General features: G+C 45.6%; 1 protein-coding gene across 1 annotated transcript in view; it reads right to left on the minus strand.

Annotated features, from left to right (window-relative positions):
* LOC146192190 (vitamin D 25-hydroxylase-like) overlaps positions 1-21,715 on the minus strand; it is a 48,198-nt gene extending 26,483 nt beyond the window's left edge. Inside the window, exons 1-2 of the mRNA XM_084600420.1 lie at positions 21,635-21,715; positions 2,098-2,354 (exon numbers count right to left, since the gene is read on the minus strand). Coding sequence (XP_084456546.1) covers positions 2,098-2,354; positions 21,635-21,715 — 338 coding nt within the window. The remainder of the gene's footprint in view (positions 1-2,097; positions 2,355-21,634) is intronic.
* Positions 21,716-22,314: the final 599 nt, after the last annotated feature.

Raw genomic sequence — 22,314 nt, forward strand, 5'->3', positions numbered from 1 at the left:
ATGTTCCAGCTAATATATCCTTGCTGCTGTTTTTTGGCGTGTACGAGTATGTACATGCAGGGTATAAAAAAAAATTCATTGCTTGGCATGCAGGAGCAACACTTTAATAGGCGTTTACAGTTCTAGGGATAACAAAAACGATCCTTATGCGGTGGTGTTCATTAATAAAGCGCATCAAAATTTGCATGCCGTCATCTTGCCACTTAAATGAATACAAAGCGATAATTTATTAATGTGACAGGCATACAACACGCAAACGACAGCACAGCCTAATTGACGAGGTTCAATCACTGAAGGGAAGGAAGAAGGGCGCATTGGAAGTGAAAGTATTGGAGAATCTTACGCAAGAGTAATGTTTCCCATTGTATCATCACTAAGGGAACAAAACGACATTATTAGCGCAGCTGCGTGATGACCAACACAGCTAACGTGAACGCCAAACAAAACCTTATAAATAACAGCTCGATTTTAAATCCTAGAAAATGCAAACAAACTTGCTCTAATGCAATCGTGCGGCGAAAATATTTTGGTGATGTTCTCTAGCGCCCGAATGCTAGCTAAACGTGGCTACCATGCAGGCGATGCCGCGGCAATACCGCTTACCCACAGTCCCCAAGGAAGCGCCCGCACGGAGGCACGCTGTTCGGCTGAAAATGGCCGCGCCCAGGAGCAGCTAAATACTTCGGTCTATAGTCACAGAGGGTGGCAGAAAGTTGAGGTCGTAGGAATTATCGTATGGATTATGCGGATGCAGCTGAAGAAGGGCATGTTACTTGGAAGGATATGAAAGAGACGAGCAGCAATATAACAGCGCAACCAAAAGGTGCCAAAGGGACAACATCGTTGAACTTACAACTGATTTGATGAAAGAAAGGAAGCCCACATATATACATAGACATACACATCCGCATAGTCAAATTTAATGTTGTGAAAAATAAAATATAAAAACATATAAAAATGCTGCCCAATCACACGCACGTGTTGAACCCACCGGCACACTGTCATTATGAAGCATGAACATCTCTTTTATTGTCAACGGTACAGACGTTTTACTTACACAAATATTTTGCTTCCTGTTAATATGGAAGGCCTCGGTGATTTCTCTAGTAGTCTGATCATTGCGACTAAATAGTATATCAGCGTCTACAAATAAAGGTTATATTACTGTTCTTCATTGTTCACCAACTCGCCAAATCAGCTGGTCTTCTACATGAAAGTGACCTTTGCTTTGCAACGTGTGTACTCAGGCTTATGATGGTGACTTCGAAAGCCCAATTTGTACACCGTCGCAAGTTACCCTGTTACGGGAGGACAGTCACAGAGATAGCGAGGCCGACTCACCGTAAGAGGGCCGGGCGCTCGCGAATTTTCTCCTAAAACGTCGACGAGCACGAAGCCATGTCAATTTTATTCACAACAAAACTGTTCATGCTACCGAGTTATAATTATCAGAAGGGTGTATCGTTACGAAATTAAGTTTGCTGCCGGTTATAACTTGAAAGGGTTAGGAATAGGGCTAGGAGGTAATCAGCTTGACGTTCCATTGCGCACACCAAAAGTGAGATAAAACACGAGCGCTAAGTATCAATAACAAAGTTTTATTTGACGCTGAAAGGTTTATAAGTAACAGGGTTACATTCGAAGCCAATGTGTGTGCAAGAACCCATCTGCCACGCGAGCACTTTTTATATTTGCCTACTGGACGGAATCCAAAAACAAGTGTATTTTTTATATTGAAACAGACGGAGCGCTAACAAGGTTTCTCCTTTCCCATCCTTCTTTTCTATTACAACAGCTTCAATTATCTCTAGATTTTGATCGCCATGTTTGCCTATCACCAATTATTCATTAGTGGGGGTTAGCGTTCATGTTGTGTACCTTTTCTGTTCTGCGCTAGGAAAACTCATGTCAGTATAGTGCATGCACTGCAGTTATATTATTCTGCTACAACTTGTGGCATTCCAAAAGTATCGTGATAGGTGCACAGCAGCTACCACAGAATCTCCTGCATGTAATAGCTGTTTTAAAGGCGGCGGGGGCGCGCAGGGATTTCACACACACGTAATGCCCGTATGCGCACAATGGCATTATGCTCACATAAAGACGGGCCCGTACTGCGCCGCCCACCGCAGAAACTGGTCGCGGTGGAAATTTCTCCTCATGGCGAGCAGGTTTCCTAGCAGAGGCAGTCCTCGAGGACCTGAGGGAAGCATCGGATGGGCCTTGCCGGACCACAACTTGAGTGCCAGCATCGATGCCAGAAGCAGTGCGGCCAACGACCACAGCAGCGTGCTCCAGGAGACCTCCACGACGTCCGAGAAATATCTCGCCGCTAATATGCATATAATCACCGCCTGCAAAACGTTCCACATTATTAAAATGACATAAAACAGCGCAAGGAACGGGACGAAACATGAAGGAAAGGAAACAAAGACACGGGCACTGACTAACAACTGAAATTTTTATTCCATGCAGGAATGTGTTTTGTCCTGTTCCTTGCGCTGTTTTATTTCATTGTGCAGTACCAACTAGCCCGGCATCTTGCACTTCTGAGTTTCACATTACAGTAGCAAAAAGCCCTGGAAGAATATTATCCTATCTCTGCTGAGCACAGTGGCACCACAGCGAAATGAAAGTTTTGGGCTGGTGAAGCAAAATTCTCTGCTTGTGGCTGCATCTGCGCCCGGCCGTGGAAGTTTGCAGTGCTCTGTTTCGCTTTCTGAGGATACATCCTTCTGCGGCTGCTCGTTATACTTGTGGGGATTCACAATCCCCTTCCTCCATTATAACGCCCGCGCGTAATTAACACGCGTGATTACGCGCGCTGGCAGAGAGGTTGGCGGAGGAGAGGGCACGCTGGCCACCCCCCGCCGCCTCCCGGGACTGCGGCGACGCTGCCGCGGGCTTCCCTCTTTCCTGCCGGCGTAACCGGGAGACCTCCTCTCCCGTTCCGTGTCGAGGAGCGCGACTGCAGCAACTCGCTGGGCTTCTTCGGCGAATGGGCGCGCACGCGCGCGGTTCATGATTTCCGCCGAGGAGACCACCGCCGTCACCGAGAATCGCGCACTGACCGTAGGCACCGCAACGGGATGTGAGCGAGAAGCTGTGTCAGGTGAGCAGACACTTCCTCTCACCTACTTGACGCGCTTCCCTATTAGGTGGTTGTTATTTCACCCCCGTACGCGGCGTTCGCTCGCTACACGGTGGTTGTTCTTAATTGCTGTTCCTTTGCCGTGTACTCGAGCAGTGCAATAAACTCTTGTTCGAGTACGCAACTCGGTGTTTGTCCCCTCTGGCCCGAACCCGCCGCAGTGGCGATTTCTCGCACCGCGGGTTGGGGGTCACAGCTCTGTCTGCTAGGGCTGGCACGTCGGGGCTAGAAGGCGACTGTAGCGTCTAGCCCCCCCGTGGCGCATTATTCTTGCGGGAGTAATACCCCCATATTTTGGCGCCCAACGTGGGGCCAGAGGTGCGATAAACCGAGTGTCTGTGTATCGGGTTTTCGACACATAGACTAGCCATGGCAGTGAGCAGGGCTGACTTCTCAGTCTCTTCTAATACTGCAGTGGTGAGTGCACAACGGCAAGCAAGCAAAACCACCTTAACTGTTCTTATTGCGAGAGATCAGGAGCTGACGCTAGCCACTGTGATCTTGTAATTTTCTGCGAGAGCAGGATGTCATACACGACTCCATCGCTCTGTAGCAGGGTGATGCGCGGACGCTGGTGTGATGGGCATTCTCTCGTAGTGTTTTGACTTACCATGCTCTACGTGAGGACTGTCAACGTTGTAGCGTATGTATTTTTGCACGCGCACGTTGATGGCATGAGAAGTGTTATTACTATCCTTTCTGCCGCGCCCGTTAGCCAGTTCGTCGCGATAGCTCGCAGCCTCAGAGAAGGGCCGGCCTACCCGGCTTCTCCGAGTTTAAGTGCTGACCGTTTTAATTCCATCAGAGCAGTGGGGAGCCTAGTCAGCCTTAAGGGAGCTTTAGGAAAGCGGTAGGATCCTGTTTTTTTTTCTTTTATTTTGTCGACCAGTGTTCGACGGGCTCCGGGAGCCGAGCGGCGCGGCCGCGGCGCACAAAGGGCACGCTGGTATTGCTGCCTGCGCGGGCGCTACACAGCTTGTATTGCTGTGAGCGCGTTGGATCCCTGCCGTCAGTACTACAGCACCTTGCGCAATCCTTTCCCCACGCGAAGGATACACATGAGTCCTTCGAGGTTGGTCACGCCACGCTGATACGAGCTATATCGCACGATGTGTGCATCGCTGAGCATGCGAACGGCCCTAAGACTTTTCTTCAAGTTGTGTCATTTCGCTGCCTAGTGATGTGCATGGTGACGTTGTCGAATGGGTAGAACTTCCTCTATAAGTTCGCAACAACGCCACGGTTGCTGCGTTGGGCACACGCCGACGCGCGACAGAGCTGCAAGCAAAGATGGCGGAGCTAGACTTTCACAAAGCGCACCGCAATCCGAGCCCCGCTGCGTGGCCCGAGGAGGACGCACTCCCCCACCAGCAGGCAGCTGCAGCGAGAGGCAAGGCTTGGGATTTCGAGCATCGCGCCTCGTTACGACTTGCGCCCACGGCAGACGTAACTCTGACCAATGCGCAGGGAGTAATTTCTTGTTCTGAATATAGATGGGACGCTCTGTTAATATTCAGCACATTTTGCTTCCAGAGCAAGCACGCGCTTTCTCTTGGAAAAGATCGAGCGGGGGTAGATTTGAAAAAAAGAAAAAAAAATGTAACTAGGGAAAAGACAGCATTGCAGCCAGCAAGGAGGGGAGCCGGCGGAGGCCACGTCGACCGTTGCAGCATCGAGGAGCAGGCCGTCAAAGGAGTGGCGTTCCCGCACCCAGAGCCTGCTGTCACCGTCAACCGGGCCAAGACGGACGGTTTCCGGTCGGCTACGGAGCGAGCCAGTCGGAGTTCGTGGAACGGGCCCCTGCGTCTAGCACGACGAAAGCTGCAGCAAAGAGCCCGCCTTGGCGCCGTTCGGTGCTCGCGGCCGTGACTTCACCAGCGGGAGCAGCTTGGCGCCCCGCTGCCCTCGCCACCGGCGGCGTCAACGACGGAGGGAAAAGAGGCCGGCCGGGAGCGAGCGGACGACCCGCTGAGGGGGGCCTGCAGCATGCTACGCAACGCGAAGACGCAGTTCCTAACCGTTCCCCGGCAGGCTGCCCTGGCTGACCGACGATGAATGCAGTAGCAGGCCTGCAGCCATCGACACTTCCAAGCCTGGCCGAGTGACGGTGAAGAAGCGGGACCTGCGGCCGCCGCACGTGTGCCCCCAGCTCCAAGGTCGTCTCCTGTCGTCGTCGGCCTTGCCTCCCCCTCCGACACCCGTGGCTGTGAGCTGTCTGCAACTTTTTATATATTGGCACTTTTCTTTGGGTTTAAACGGTTTTCTTTTTGTTTAAAAGTTAAACGGCGTTTAGCCGGCCCCCTCGATATATCCCTCGGTGAACGTGACTACTTTTAGCCGTACGGCGGTTTTAAGGAGGGGGGGATGTGGGGATTCACAATCCCCTTCCTCCATTATAACGCCCGCGCGTAATTAACACGCGGGATTACGCGCGCTGGCAGAGAGGTTGGCGGAGGAGAGGGCACGCTGGCCACCCCCCGCCGCCTCCCGGGACTGCGGCGACGCTGCCGCGGGCTTCCCTCTTTCCTGCCGGCGTAACCGGGAGACCTCCTCTCCCGTTCCGTGTCGAGGAGCGCGACTGCAGCAACTCGCTGGGCTTCTTCGGCGAATGGGCGCGCACGCGCGCGGTTCATGATTTCCGCCGAGGAGACCACCGCCGTCACCGAGAATCGCGCACTGACCGTAGGCACCGCAACGGGATGTGAGCGAGAAGCTGTGTCAGGTGAGCAGACACTTCCTCTCACCTACTTGACGCGCTTCCCTATTAGGTGGTTGTTATTTCACCCCCGTACGCGGCGTTCGCTCGCTACACGGTGGTTGTTCTTAATTGCTGTTCCTTTGCCGTGTACTCGAGCAGTGCAATAAACTCTTGTTCGAGTACGCAACTCGGTGTTTGTCCCCTCTGGCCCGAACCCGCCGCAGTGGCGATTTCTCGCACCGCGGGTTGGGGGTCACAGCTCTGTCTGCTAGGGCTGGCACGTCGGGGCTAGAAGGCGACTGTAGCGTCTAGCCCCCCCGTGGCGCATTATTCTTGCGGGAGTAATACCCCCATATACTCTACATGCCTATTCCTAAACAGTCGCTTGATCTCTGTCCTTTCGTATCACTCTTTCTATACCCGCTCTCTATTTCTTTTCGTCTGAGTTGGATCTTGTGCTATTACGAGGCTATGAGGTGGCAGACTTTGTTCATGTGCGCAGAGACGGTGATATGGGCGAACAGTATGACGGCATCGACGACAGTCTGATAATTTGCCCAGTATGAATATAAAGAATGCTTCTCATTAAACATTCTCTTTCCAGGCATCACGTTTCAGTGTAATCAGAATCAATTTCGCAAGTGTCTACCATAGGGCTGAATCCACACCACGAATCCACTATGGTAGGTGGTAAAAAGAGAAATAAAACAGATATTTAAAACAAGGTGATCGAGTTGCAATTATATATAATTTTAGAAGCATCGCCAGTAGGTAATGTGAGTGCCCGGAAATAGTTAAAACATTAGAACGGTTCAATACTGCTGAACCAAATATTGAGCGTAAGCATTAGCTGCGGGTGACCGAGCGTTCTTCTTCTTCTTCTCCCTTTCTTCTTTCTCAGCCAACATATAAAGCTCCGCTTTAACCAAGCCGTATGTACCTGCCTTAGTGGCCTATAGGGGTAACGTGATTGATAGGGTCCTAGCGGGCTAATTCTGACATAACCGTCCTATGTGAAACCAGAGACCCAAGTTGGCAGCTTCTGCCGACTGCTTCAGTTGGTAGCCCAGCTCTCACCCTAGTGTCACGTGGAGTGTGACGTCACAGCGTCACGTGGATGCGGCCGCGCCACGCTGAAGGCTCGAAACCTAGAGCAGTATTGCTTTCGCAATAGAAGTAAGACCAACCTAATATCGCAAGGTTGATTCCACATCCTAGCTAACGTCTTTAAATCGTCGGTAGGGTAGTACATGCTACTTTCTAAGAAGAGCTCTAGGTGAGTTCTACATTAAGGTAACTTCACAAAAGCAACTTGAAACCTCATTATCAGTAGATGCTGGAAGTGACCAGCACAGAGCCATAGCGGTTGCGTACACCACGCATGCCCCTCCAATTACAAAAGAAATACCCCGGGGAACTAACCCAGAGAAGCAGAAAAAAAATTTGGAGGACGCTTAAGCTTCGCCTTCAAGAGTGGAACGCGATAGCGTTATTGCACTTCGTCGAGAAAACTTATTAAACGCAAGGGTATTGGGGCATCCTCGCACCGGTACCCGCGCGGCCCGAAGGGGAGAAGCGGGTGAGCGAAGATAGTGATCTAAAGAAAGGAAAGACGCTTGATTCTACAACCCGTGGGGGTGCACGGCGAAACGTCAGGGGCGAGTGGCGCGCCACGTGTCGGGGCAGCGCCGCACATTGCGAGGAGGGATTCTTCTGTGTTTGCCGCAAGATGGCTCTGCATGTGCGCAGAGCGCAGAAGAAATGTAGCGGAAACGTACTTCGCTACTCGTGTAACTGCGACTTCTGTAAGTAACATGCTCATAATTACCGATATACACCGCAGTATAACGTTCTACGGCACGTTTATAAGGCAACACCGAATTCACTAGAAGCGCTTTTGTACCGCTTTCACGCATCGAAATCCCGGTAGCGACGTTTTAAAGCGCGTAAAGAGAATGCATGTGGCTCCAGGCGCAAAGTCCTTTTTCTTTAGGCTGCACATCGGAACCTTAGAGGTAAAAACCTGGATGGAGGAAAAGGGACTGTACGTTCCCTGGGGTGTGCATTGTTTTTTATGCAGAAAGCCCGAAAGCGTCGAGCACGTCTTCTTGGAGTGTTTGAGTGGCGTGTTCATTTGGGACATACTGCAAAGAACACTGAAAAAAGAACTGCCACTAGACCCCCGAGGAGTTCGTTTCCTAGCTGTGGAAAATGATGAAGGCGTCCCTTGCGACGCAGTAATGCTGGTGGGATTGCACTGTATATGGAAAGCCTGCATGGCAGCGCGACACGCCGACATTGATGCAAGGCCGGCACGCCAGTACTTCTGAGAATCCGTTGCGGCGTTCGTGGCAACCCACAAGAATGTGTACCCGGTGCCCGAATGGGTATCGCGAATTGAGCCCCTTATGCACATGAAGAGTTTTTAGCCCCTTTACATCAGTCAAGGTTTGGCTGGAAGTTTTAGCCCATACCGACGCTATGTACATTCTTCTCAAGTGTTCTTTCACTTTTGTTGTGTAGCGATGTATGTCTAAGCAGGCGATAAAAAAAAAAACTCGTGGCTGAGTGGTAGCGTCTCCGTCTCACACTCCGGAAACCCTGGTTCGATTCCCACCCAGCCCATCTTGGAAGTTGTTTTTTTATTTATGAAGTGCATGCCGGGATTTATCGCTCAGGGCCAACGCCGCCGACGCCGACGACACTGGCTTTTCTGCGACACGAGCTCCTTAACTCTACCGCGTTAAAATAGACATAGCGAGAGCGCTTTGCAGCAGCAGTGCCACTTATAAACTCAGTGATTAAAAAAAGCAGTGCTAAATGCATCTAGGGGCAGAGTCTACCATACCACCAACCAATTACTATCCCAGAATCGTGCTCTTTCTGCAGCACTGAGCTCATCTGTGTGCCCCGCACTCTGGAAACCCCGGAAATGAGGACGCCAATTCTTTAGCCTGAGGGTCTAAAAATTGAGCACAGATGGATCGCATGGAGAGATTCTCAAAGGCGCGTGCGTGTACCTTCGCCGAACTCATTATTAATATATGTGCTGAAAAGCAAACATACCCGCAACCCGACTCTTCCCTTACTAACAGGGAGCAGTACGTATGGCAGCCTCTGTAAATGTACTCCATACCTACCCTCTCGCTTCTTTCTCGCTACCTTCTCATTCCGCCTTCCTGCCATCTGTGCAATGCCCATAAGGAAAACGCGACTCATGCCCTCCTGGCCTGTCCGGCTTTCTTGAGAGTACTTTCTTAAAATAGGCGAAATTCAGCTGCCTTCAGTTATCAGTACTTATTCTCGAGCTTAACATAAGTCGGCACACAGAGGAAGTGAATTTTATTTTTCTAACAGTAATATGTGAACTATAGTATCTTGTGTTCCGAAGAACAAAAATAAAGCCATGAGAATAGGGTTATTTTCTACTGACTATGAACGACACAAAAAAAAAATCTTCCAGAAGAGTCTTATTTCTGTTATTTTAAATCCATATTGCGCAACTTTTGCATGGCCTATATCTAGAAAACAGTTTGGAGGCGAGCGATACCTTTTGATATATGTATTGGCGAATCGACATTGTACTTTCGCAATAGGTCGTTTGTTTCAGCTTTCTTCTTTTTACTCTTATTTGTGCACGGGCCTGATAAAGGATGTATAAATGTCTGCATTATTATAAGCTGTACACAGTACGACCGATATATCGCTAAATTCCTAAAAGAAACGGGTTTTAGGAGGACAATGTTAATGTGTTAATTGTGAACACGAATGTCATCATATCTAAGAGGTTTCAACTATTTCATTCTGTCCATAACATTCCGTTGATCATATGCTAATGTAATTGTGCGCATAGTGTATGTACAGCCGTGAGCAAAAGTGGCGTACAACACTCAGCCGGTGGCAGAGGTCGAGAAAACTGCATGCCAACTTCATCTTGCAACAGCTACCTAAGATCGAGACAATAGCGGCAGTGCCCTGTTTTTTCCACATGCATGTGTCACTGTCGCTAGATGGCACTTTGATGCTATTTTTTCGAGCTCTGTTGCTAGCTGAGTGTTGTATAGCACTTTTGCTCACGACTGTACATGCATGCTGCAGTTTTATGGCTCAGTTTCTCTTAGTGCTTTGTCTAAAGAAACGTCGTCAAAGTGATTACACGCTGCCTTCACCTTTCTGACTGAAAACCTCCTTAACTCATATTCATCCAAGAAGTTTTCTTACCAATAATTTAATCCACAACTTGCCATGTTTCTTTCCATCATGCTTCTCGAGGAACAAACTATGTTTTGCAGTGCACCATATTCATTGTTCAATGTTGTGACCTCCGGATATTCCTTGAACTTTTACCATGCTTCATACCTCACATAGCACAACTCTTCCTTCTCTTGTGTCACCCACTTCTTGTCTCAATTTCAGCTTTATATTTTGAGCATTTATTTGATTTTGGTTTTTACCATTTCGTTTGATTACTCTTATATACAACACAAGATTTTCATAGTCGTTTATGAAGCAATATCACCTAAATCAAAAAGCATGTTCGAATTAACATTCTGATCAATCAGTCCATTTCTTTTCATGTAGAAGAGCACCGCTGATGTACTTTCTTAGTTACTTCTACATTTCTCGGACACGACTTCAATCATTACGATGTAAATATCTGTTAGATTTGTCTCAATAACTCCAGAAAATTTAGATGCTTGTTTTTCAAACGGACTCTAATAAAATCCATAAAGAATTCTGTGGTAGCAGGACTCGAATATTAATCTCAGAATTTTACCTATTTCCATTATCAAGTCCGATTTCAACAACCAAGTTGAAGGAAATTAACTCCTCGATCATTTATATCTCATCTCTTTTTGCATCATCATTGCGAGTGCAATAATATTCCAAATTGAATAAAGTTTATTCTCTTTCTCGCCCCGAACAAGTCACAATGCACACGCTTATGTGTTAGTTGTTTTCGGTAGTAGCAACGTGCGTCGCGTTGTTCACCCTTAAATGCGATATTATGAAAAGTATTTTTGCGCACTTCTTGGGGATGCCGGTGTACATATTCTGTATGTGCTCTAGTCGCTTCGGGCAAAAATGCATCTGGTATAATGTGACGCTTCTAAAATGAAAGTTCAATTTTAAGTTTAGCATTACTGATCGTCATTTCTAATATTGCTTATATATGTTCTGAACACACTGACAAGATACATTAACCTAACTTAAGTGGCACTATAGGAGACAGTAGTGAAGTGCCTCTCTAAAGTTCGGCTGGTGACTGGTGGTACTGCATAGTCAGAAACAGACACGAGAGATAACACTGAAAGACGTTCACACCTATGAAGCGCACGCTACTAACTGGTGGTTGATTTCTATTTTTTTTTTTGGCCCGATGTTATTTCCTGTTTCTTAATTTTCTCACATTTTTCGCTTTCCTTTCCTCCATGCGTATTGTTGTCCTGCGAACTTTTTTTTCGTGTGGATGTATTCTTGAACAATCCCAGAATTTCTCACGTTTACTCCTTTTTATTAGCCTTGGAACACCATCTTGTCTTCCTTCAAACCGGAATCGAAACCATTGTGCGCGCAAAACAGGTTGGAACGTCTCTCAGCGTTATCTTTTGTGTGTGTGACGTACGGCATCTCTCGTGTCGATGACGGCGCCAGAAGTCAGCCATAAGTTAGCTAACCCATACATGAGTTTTATTAGTATTATTTCAATGTTTTGAACAGGCATACACCATTACGTACTTTCCGCTATCGTCCCCTGCCTCCACCTATTTCCTGTAGAAGCCTTTTCGTGCTGGAGGCCAGCGCCATCCTTTTACTACTGTCTTTTAGCAAGCGTGTCGGTGGATTGTTCGTCACCCAAGGAATACATGTATGATTTCCGTCGTGCTAATAGTAAGGAAGGTTGCAGGGTCAGCAATGCGACGGCATCGAGTGCAAAATAAAAACTGCTGCATGCGCTCGTTCGCCAAAGCCGCAACAATACACCGCCTCCACAGGAAGCATGGCTCTGGTGTTGTGTGAAAGAAATATGTCTAGTTTGGGTCCGTATTATCAAACATGTCTAGAATATCAATCTGGCAGAAGATCCTTCGTTGGTGCGAGTTGAAAATTCTCATTGGTCGATAGGGATCGCAGCATATTCCTGACGTTACAAACTGCAGCATTGCGGAGAAAAATTACCGGACGTCCAGAGAAGAGTAAGAGGGGATGCGATCGCACTATGTGCATTAAACGGTGGTAAGTAAATATCTCAACCAGTAGCGCTGCTTGCAAACCAGCGGGGTTATGATTTCAGCACTCACCGGCAACATATTGTCTTGCGACTACGCTACAATCAATTCTCCTGTGCGTCAACAAATATTTTCTTTTTTTGTGCATAGACACAAAAAATACAAAAACAATCCCCTATACCTTTATCTGTTTTGCTGGCTGTTCTATATCTTTAGGTGTACTTCGTAACTGTCCCGTCGTTTCCCTTTTGTTGCCTAGCCATTTTTCTTTCTTTCGAGTTGCGCAGAGTTCGCCTATCCTGAACTGGTTTAAAACAAGCAGTAGTAAAATAGGAACAAAGTTCATTTCTATAAATATGCATGGTCTTCTCTATTCGTAATTTATTACTGCACTATAGTGTCTCATATTTGAAGCGTATTGCTTCTTTGTAACAATTGTTATCCTCCTCCAGGAAGCTTGGATGATAGAGGAGAAATGAAAGACACATGTTTACCCTAGGCAAGTATCATTAAAGTCGTTTCAGCCAGTCTTTCCGCTTAAGCCCTATATTCCTGCAGCCCCGGTTACTGGCAGATGGGACGGCCTGGTAATGAAGTCTAAGGTATGTATAGCAGGTTCCCGGTGTCGATGTTGTTTGCCCTGATAAACAGTTAGACATGAATTGCTTAGAAATGCACAATATTTCGAATGTAATGCATTGATGAACGTTGAAACTTGTGCAACAGCCTGACATCTATAACTTATAATGTGAGCAAATCACTTTTAGACCCGAAGTTAATGATCCCTTTTGTTGATTTTCTGCAATCCGAATTTCATCTTCCATACAGATATTCTTTCATTTTGCAGCTCATGCTCATCATCAAAAAACCCTGCTTTGTCCTTGAGCACCTGGGCTATACATTTATGTAGTTTGGATTGCGGCTGGGGCGGTAACGCTAAATATAAGCTAAACGCAAAGAGCTCGTGTACCGTGTGAAGGCAGTAGAGGTTAGTGCAGCCCAGGTGGTTCGAATCTCTCCTAAGCCTTCCACTACTGTCTCTCTGATAACCTACGTCACTTTGTGGCGTAATATTCCATCTAATAGCGCCATGTGCTACGACACTCGCCTGTAAGGAAGAAACGTGGAGAGTGCCGAACAATGATTAAATAACGCTGTGAATAGCGCAGAGAACTATACTGAGAAAAGAAAGACAGGTTTACGTTACGAAATAGGAAGCCTGCAGTGTGGTTAAGGCGGAACATGCTACGGTAATTTTTCAGTCAAAATAGGAAAGCGTAAATATATACGAACAGGCATGTAAATTCCAAAGGAAGGAAACGAGCGATTACTATTAATTATGAACAGGATTCCAAGAGAACAAAGGTGCAGCATGGGGAAGCAAGAAGTCAGGGGAGTGGTTTATGCCAGAACGTTTTCGGGACAACTTGCATACAGATAGCAAAGGAACTGTTTAATTGGAGGAATATAAGAGAGGCATCTGCCCTGACCCTGGAATATAGGACTGATGGTGGTTGCTATTATAGTGGGACATCATCTCGCTCTTGTTAAAGAAAGTGAGATGCCGCAATAGATGACGGAATAAAAAAGCACCATTCCGCCCAATATTTAAGGTGCCCTAATTTTTTTTTGCCCCTCCTCGTGTGAAACCTATAAGGAATAAATATTCCTTATCCCGGCAGTTACCACAATAACCACCCTGCAGCTCAAATGAATAAATCCTACCGAATTAGTTCGGTTAGGTGCAGGTCCACTGAATACCCTCAACCTTACCATTTTTTTGCGGCAACTTCCACGCCGACGCGTTTTCTGTCGGGGCTCGTGTGGAATCAAACGCCGAAGGGATGACGGATGAACACTGCAGATTTCAACTGAAGGCCCAAGAAAGAATTACCCTTTCGCAGCGGAGCTCTCAAAACGATTAAACGCTGCCGTTGCACCCAAGTACGGATGCGACAGCACAAACTTAAATAGCGTTCGCCAGAGAGTTTCACTACAGGTGGCCAGGCCAACAACCTTCTCGTAGAAAGAAAAAAAAAAATACTACAGCAAACCGGTGAAAACTTCCAGCAGTTACATGACCGCGTGGCAGACGCTGGTGACGGCGAATCCTCAAGTGACAATTTTAATATAGCAACTGTTCAGGCAGGGTTCCTCCTTTGAGAATAAATAAATATTTTCGCCACCGACGGAATGTCTCGGGTGCATAACTGAACGTGCAAGCTAAAGCACACCAAAGCATGTAAGAAAGACAATGTGTCTTAGTTAAATAGAACCATCTGGTGCTAACTGACAGTCTAGCGGTCCAGTGTTCACTACTCGTTTCGTTTTACATACTCAAATGTTTAGGAAAGAGTAATCTGAAAAAAAAAAAAACGCAAATGCTGAAATATTAGGCCATCTTGGAAAGCAGCTTACACGTTGCCATTAAGATACCGATTACACAAAGTATTATTACAAGCTTAAAAAACGACAAGAAATAAAAAGCTTCCATGTGAACCTGTGTACCTGTGCTCCCCTTTGGGGCAGAAACGGGGGTGCTAACGAAAAGGGTTCTACTAAGATGAGAATAACGCAAAGGACTATGGAACGGAAAATGATAGATGTAACCTTAAGAAGGAGCCAATCTGCAGAGTGAGTCAGATAAATAGCTCTAGTTACTGACATTCTAGTAGAAATAAAGCAGTAATAGGCACGGAAGGGCGAATGTAGTGCGAATAGAGGAAAAGCGATGGTCGCAAAGGGTACGAACTTCGATTCCAATTGTAGGAGACCATAGCAGGGGGAAATAAAAAGTTTATTGGACACGTGTGATTAAGAAGTTCGCAAGGGTCAAGTGCATGCAGCAGCACAGGAGCGGGCTAGTTACAGCAATATGGGAGATGGCATTGCCCCGCAACAGCTCTAATCCGGCTGATGATGATGATAATTGCGGGCTGCTTCAGTTATCCAAGGTGCGTTCGATGCAAAAAGATCTTATCTCTGGGGCACTTTAATCGATAAAGTTTTGCGTTTGTAGTAAACGAGAGATATATGGCTGTAGCTGGCTGTGCGATAATTTTCATTTAATGCCAGCGTATGAAGGTACGCAAGTGGTTCCTTTTTTCAAGCACTTGATCCAGTTGTTTTTAAGGCGCTCTGTATGTTCTGAATTTTCCCATTTGGGCCTGGAGCAAGAAACGGAACAAGATTATAACCAGCGACCGCTAATTGATTATCTCCGAGAACAAGGTTAGTTTTGTATACTAAGCCATACAACTCTAAACCCTCATGTGGTTAAACAGAACTCGGATTCTGCGTCTATTTTTGAAAGCACGATTCCATTCAACTGGGAAAGCTGGCATATGCGCCGGCAGGATATGACTGTCTGTGGCATGCGTGTGCTCATGCTTTATGTAGGGCCCAACGCACGGGCAATGAGGCGCAAAGGGGAACCGAGTGATGATATACGCGTAAAAACGGAGAAAGAAATAAAATTGGCGAAACATGGCAATGGCCTAGTTAACAATGCGCGTGGAGCCGCAGCTGCTGCTTCACTCTAGCGCTCCCTATGCTCAAATGCCACCCTTCACACGAGGTTTTTGACTGAGACCGTAGGTCAGGAAGTTTCGCCCGTAATTCAATATCATCGGGGACGGTCTAGCTGCCACGGATTCTTTCAACAGATGTTTGGTTTGGGCTAGTTGGTAGCAGTTTCTTGAAGATATAGCGCAAAAAATACGGGGACAACAGAGATGTAGACAGGATAGGCGCTAACCTACCACTTTATTTTCGGTTTTCCTCGAAAATAAAGTTGTCAGTTAGCGCCTTTCCTGTCTACATCTCTGTTGTCCCCGTCTTTTTTGCGCTATGTCTTCAAGAAACGGATTCTTTGTGGTGCGCCTAAATCTCGCTACTCCACCGATTGTCGTCTCGAACGGCGCCAAGCTCTAATCGGCTTTATCTACACGGACGCTGAGCCCAGCGTGCGCTACGATCGTGCGCCGCATGACCCACTACACAAAGACGCCAATCGCGCGCTTGGTTTTCGGCTTCTTAATTTCAGTCCTCGGCTTCCTCGTGAATCAATGGATTATATGTGCATCTCCTTAAAACTTGCATGGAGGCAGAAGCCACCATGATCAGATAATTTAATTATATCTGTTTATTGGATGCCTTAAACAGACCAAAATATATCAATTTTTGTTACATACATTTTCATTCCTGCACATTCCTGACCTATTCTGGCCTCTCCTTTACAGCCAGCAATTTTACACTTACTTTTTGATCATTTTAACGCAGGTTCATTCGCATCGTCATTGTTAGGTGCGAGCTCTACGCACTCAAAGAGAATGTCTGTGCCACCACCAGCACCAGGATGGATCCCATTCGACTAATTCCGACGTTCAAACGTGTCTCAAACGTGTACTTATTGCATATTCTTTATTAAGTTTCTTTTTTTTTCTTGCCGCAGTGTTTTAAGACAATTTGATTGAACTTCGAATTGTAGAGCATTCCCAATCGCCACTATATAGTCAGCCAAAAGGCGCCTGTGTGAAGTTTCTATTTGTTGGCCCCCTGAAATATGATATGAATTCACTAAGCCCGGCTCGTTGGTCGTAAATAGATACCATGCTGAAAAAACATTCAGTAATTTAAACCCTGAATTAGCACTGCCGTCATATGAAGTACAAATTTTAGCACAGGCTGACGATATAGCTTTACTCCGCAAAGACGAGAGCATTATTCTGGCAGTGGGTATGATCAAGGATGTTTTGCAGGCTTACTGGGAGCGCTGCCAATTTGCTTGAATGTTTGCGGTTTGGCATAGGTAATGCGAAACAAAGCATCACATATTCGAGAATATTACGTGGTTGTCGACACGAAAAAGTATTTCGGAGCCCAAACTGGCGATTCCAAACTAATGATTTGATGAAGAAGGCTGAAAAAGGAGGCTGAAACAATTGTTCATGTTTGCTCCTGCGACAACAAGCAATTTATTTATTTTTTTGAAAAAAGGGTGGTATGTGATGCAGGTTTGTCACTGGTCAATGGTAAATAAAAAAAGATACACATGGTCTTTATAGCTTTCATCTGGACTTCAACATATGAGAAAACAAGTCGAACGAACCCTTTGCTTCGAGTAGGCGATGGTGAATTGTCTTTGCCACATTTAGTTTGGCGTCAAGTTGTTAATCGTTTCTTATTATAATGAGATGCAAAGGATCCGTTTTTAAGTACCATTTGGTAATTTCGCTTGGCAAGAGCTTTGCCAATCTTAGGGGTGTCGACTGCCTGTCACTTCGATGGAGGAACGCTTGCTTACTTTCTTGATATTGTTGAAGCAACATGGTTGTTATGTATCCGATGTTAGTGGAATATTTAGGAAATGTCATCAGAAAAAGTGTCTACAAAAATCCTATTGAAATAGATTTGCCTGTCCTGTGTACCGGCCCTTATACTCTTCTGGGCCGGGGCGAAGCGGATTGAAAACTGTTAACAAAAAGCCTCTACAGCCTGCCGTAGAAATGTCTTCTCTTTAAGTTCATGTAGGGGTTCAGCCTACGAACACATGGCTGGCAAAAAAAGGAAATATTTATGTCATGTGATGTGAACTGTATTTTGCATAGAAAGCCGGATACTGTTGAGCATGTGTATATAAACTGTTGGGATGGGGGTTTCTTTTGGCATGTCCTACAGTGAACTTTACACAAAGATTTCCGTTTAAACCCACATGAAATTCAGCTCTTGGCTGTAGAAAATGGCAACAATGTTCCGTATGATATGGCAATATTATTAGGCTTACATAGTTGCGGAAACAGTGATTGGCTACTCGTCATGCTGATCTCAATGTCAGACCAGTCGAAGAGAATTTTGGGAATTGTATTTGCCAGATAATTGAGGCTCTGCAAACGCATTCTTGCGTACCTGAGTTTAATAACGTATTTGAAAAAGTTAGTAATTTGAAAGTTTTTTAATTAGGAGCATTGCATATAAACCAGGAAAATTTTGCAATACAGACCAGTACGAGTTAATTGTGAAATAAAAGACACAAAACATACTGCCGGTCTGAGCTTTGTGCATTTGTTTTGGTACAGATTGTATCGAATTTTGTTTATTTTTCAGAACCAGAATGATGAGTTCTTGAACAGTGCAAGTTAGACTCTGCGAATATATACCTTAATTTGTCGTTACATTGGGAGAGGTAAAATGACAAGGCTTAAGGGTATATATATATATATATATACGTATATATATATATATATATATATATATATATATATATATATATATATATATATATATATATATATATATATATATATATATATATATATATATATATATATATATATATATATATATATATATATATATATATATATATATATAAATATATATATATATATATAGGGGAAATGAGGGTACTCGTTATAATACATGAAGGAAAGAAGCCGACAGTCGGCGAGGCCAAGGAAAGCATTGGGAATTGTACTTTGTCTTTCTTTTTTAATTTTTACTTCATAATCACGTAAATTAGGAATGTAATGTGTTTAGGGGAAAGATAAATAAACACGAAGTAGAAAGAAAAACAACGTGCCGATGGTGGGAACCAAACCCACGACCTCCGAATAACGCGTCCGGTGCTCTTCCAACTGAGCTACATCGGCCGCTGTCCCCCCTGCTACTTTCTTGGGTATTAATGTTGTCTGTATACGAACCTTGAGAGTGTGCACCAGCGCCACCCTCAACTATAGCGGTGGACGTGGAACGTCCTGTGTTACCGCCAGCGTCACGTAGAACGTGATCACGAGTGAGGGCGAAAGCTGTGCTAGAACCCTCGTACGCTATATATGGTTTCAAGACTGCCAGAACCGAGACCCCCGTAAGCTACAAGCAGATAAATGAAGGGGAAATGAGGGTACTAGTTATATATATATATATATATATATATATATATATATATATATATATATATATATATATATATATATATATATATATATATATATATAAACGTAAAGGAGATGACGCACGGGTGGAATACAAAACTGTAAAACTTTAATCCGACATTTCGGCCGGGGTCCGGCCTTTGTTAAGGAACGTACATTCCTTGACAAAGGTCGGACACCGGCCGAAACGTCGGATAAAAGTTTTGCTGTTTTGCTACCGTGTGTCATCTCCTTCACGTTTATGCCCTACCGGACCGACACCACCGAAATCTTGACAAGGCCTGCGCACCCCAGCAGCCTACGTCACGACAGGCGGATGGCGATAAAGTACCAGCAAATGAAGGTGCGAGCGCAAATCTGAGTCTAGTCACATGATGTCATCTCGCCCCTTTACTCAAGCCTGTACGCGCCGATTCAGTGGCTGACACCTTATCGCTCATGCGCTTGTCGTGACGTTCGCTGATGGGAGAGAAGGTGATGCAAAGGCCTTGTTAGAATCTCGGTGGTGACGACCGGATCATTCAAGCTTCAACCCTCCACCTATATATATATATGCTAAGGGTGCGCGTTTAGTGGGAATATCTGAGCACTGTTTCATGAAAGAAGTTCTATAGGGATCTTGTCGATAGCATGTTGCCAATAACGCCACAAATTACGTTTTGAAAACACTCAAAATGATGGATTTTCCAGCCTCTTTCAAAACATTTTATTTTTCAACTTCATAGTGACACGATCGCTGTAAAACACTGGCTCCAGATTAAAGCAATTTTTGTTCCTAGGGCGGTAAACTGCCTTCTTTGTCGGAAGCCAGAAAAAGCTGATCATATTTTTCTCGATTTTTCGAAGGCCGTTTTTCACTGGGAGATCCTAAAGCCAGTTAAAAAAGAACTGCCCATAATCCCATACGGTATCCATTTCCCGCCCGTGGATGACTATAGGAGCGTGCCCTATGACATGTTTATGGTCTTCATTTTTCATGCCATGAGGAAACTACTTTGTGCACCGCACTGATATTAACATTCGATCTGTAAGAGTTAACTTAATTGTGAGTGTCATATATGTTCGAGAAGCCTTTAAGGCTGAAAAGAAGCCACCATCATAGTGTTTTGTGTTAGATGAGTTAGTATACTCTCAAGCGGTTTCAGTAATGTAACCACAACCAAAGTGTGGTTGTTATTTTTAGAATGTCTCTTTATACGTTTCTTTTGGGCTGTGGAATTGAATCTGCAAAAAATGAAAAACGTCGCTGGTCAAGGGGTTTGACACCAAATTGGGTTGGAGAGCTCCATGGTTCCAATCTCGGACGAACAATTGTTTTCTCTTTCCACGCGATAGTGGCAGGCATGCTTCACCTACATCAAATCATATTTTACGTGGCGGGTCCTTGTAGAAAGCGTTGCCCCTGCACACATTTACTATTCACACGCATTTCTATTTAAATGCCTTTAAGATATTAGTAAAAAAAGATGTATCATTGCCGAAAACTGAGAGATACATTAAACCAAGGGTGTTCACTAACTATGGAAATAAAGCCAGACATTATTATTATCCGGGAAAGTTTAATGAACTAAGAGAAACACTGTATGGGGCAAAATCACGAAAGAAAATGCTGAAAAATGTAAGGAAGTGGTGTTTATCTTTGTATTGTGATGTGTGAGTTTTCACATCATTTTTTCTTTTTTTTTGCCTAGTGATAAACTTGGTGTTATGATTCTGCTTATGTGTGCGTGATTTTTTTGTTTTTTTTCCCTCGATGGTGCATTGTTTCTGGGTTTGTAATGATTTATTTCCTCTAAAACATGCAGCACTGGCTGCCTGGTCATCTCACAAGCACTGCGTGCGTAGATTGACCAGCACACCTTCATGTGTATTTCTGGTTGGAAATAAAGCTGATTGATTGATTAACTGACATTGATGCACCCTTATATATTCAACCAAAAGGCGCCTTTGGTACTGTTCCTCCTTTTTGGCTGCCAGCAAATGTGATTGAAATTCACTAATCGATGAGTGCCTTTCCAGCTCGGCTCGTTGGACCAGGGGTATGTCGGCCACGAAGCGTGTTTGACGAGTTAGTACGGGCTCCGGTACAGCCGTTGAGAGAGGTGTTTTGACTCGGGTGACTATTTCCAGTTCATTTTTCTAAGTCTATAAGAAGGGTGTTTCGTTTTAAACATGGTTTTTTGCATGCTGGTATTACGTCCCGCTCATATCGAATAGGAGATTTTATAGACGCTTTGGCTCAGCTATCACTTCTTCCCGTGTATTGCATGATCCACGTCTAAGCTGCTACTTTCAAGGATGCTTTTGCTGCCAAGAAGATCGTGAGCGAAGATGGAATACCTAACAGTAAAGAAAGCCGCTGCGTTGTTATTCAGCCTGCCAATAAAGATGACGTGTGGAAATACATTTGCTGCTGCACAATGTCCTGGATGAAGATACGCGCCTCGCTTTCGCGGATTTCGGTAAAGTAATCGACGTTTCGAGGAAGCGGTGATGCGGTCACGGTGTATCGAAGAAATATTCAACGACTAGGCTCACGACCCTCTGACTAAAGGATTGTGCGACGCTTGATGAACTTGCGCACTTAGTGAACGTCGCGGTGAGTTTGCCTTTGTTGTTGTACCTGGCAGGCCTCCGCTTTGACTGCATGGTCGCAGACCAGGTCAATCTCGCGGTTAGTGTAGCATATCACGTTGCGAGTCATGCCGCCGGTTTGGCCACAAAGAATGTCAGTGCCCTCGAGCCTACCAAGTGTCTCCGGACCCGTAGCCAGGGAGGACGCCCATAGCTGCCTATGGTAGAGTCGGATGCTGAGCAGGCTACCACTGCAAGAAGTAGTGGCCGGTATAGAGCTCAGGGAAATCCGTTGTAGTGGCTACAGCTGACTCAGATTCCAGCTTCAACGGCAACGCCCTAAGCAACTAGTCAACTGCCGTTTGAGATAACACGGTTTCCAGGAGCACCACATAGATGGTGGCCTTGTCGAGCTCTGCGTACAACGCGATGATACCATGGACCATACTCAGTGTGCTCCCGCTGTCATTCCCGGAGAGCGTCTTATGAGGACGGAGTGGTCGAGACGCAAAAACTCGACTGGGAGAGGAGTTGAGAGTTACCGCCAAAAATGGCCGAGATGAGACGACCAACCATCAAGTTATACCCCAATGACCCGACCGAGCCGAGTCAGCCGGGGGAGCCGCTTTTTTAATGGTGAGGGGCCGAATCGCTGCGACGTTTTTGCACTTTTCAGAGAGCCAGTGAAGGGAGATGGCAATGACCGTGCATGTTTGCGGCAGCGTAATT

This window comes from Amblyomma maculatum, chromosome 4, assembly GCF_055883805.1.
Source record: "Amblyomma maculatum isolate TAMU_Amacu chromosome 4, ASM5588380v1, whole genome shotgun sequence".
NCBI lineage: Eukaryota > Metazoa > Arthropoda > Arachnida > Ixodida > Ixodidae > Amblyomma > Amblyomma maculatum.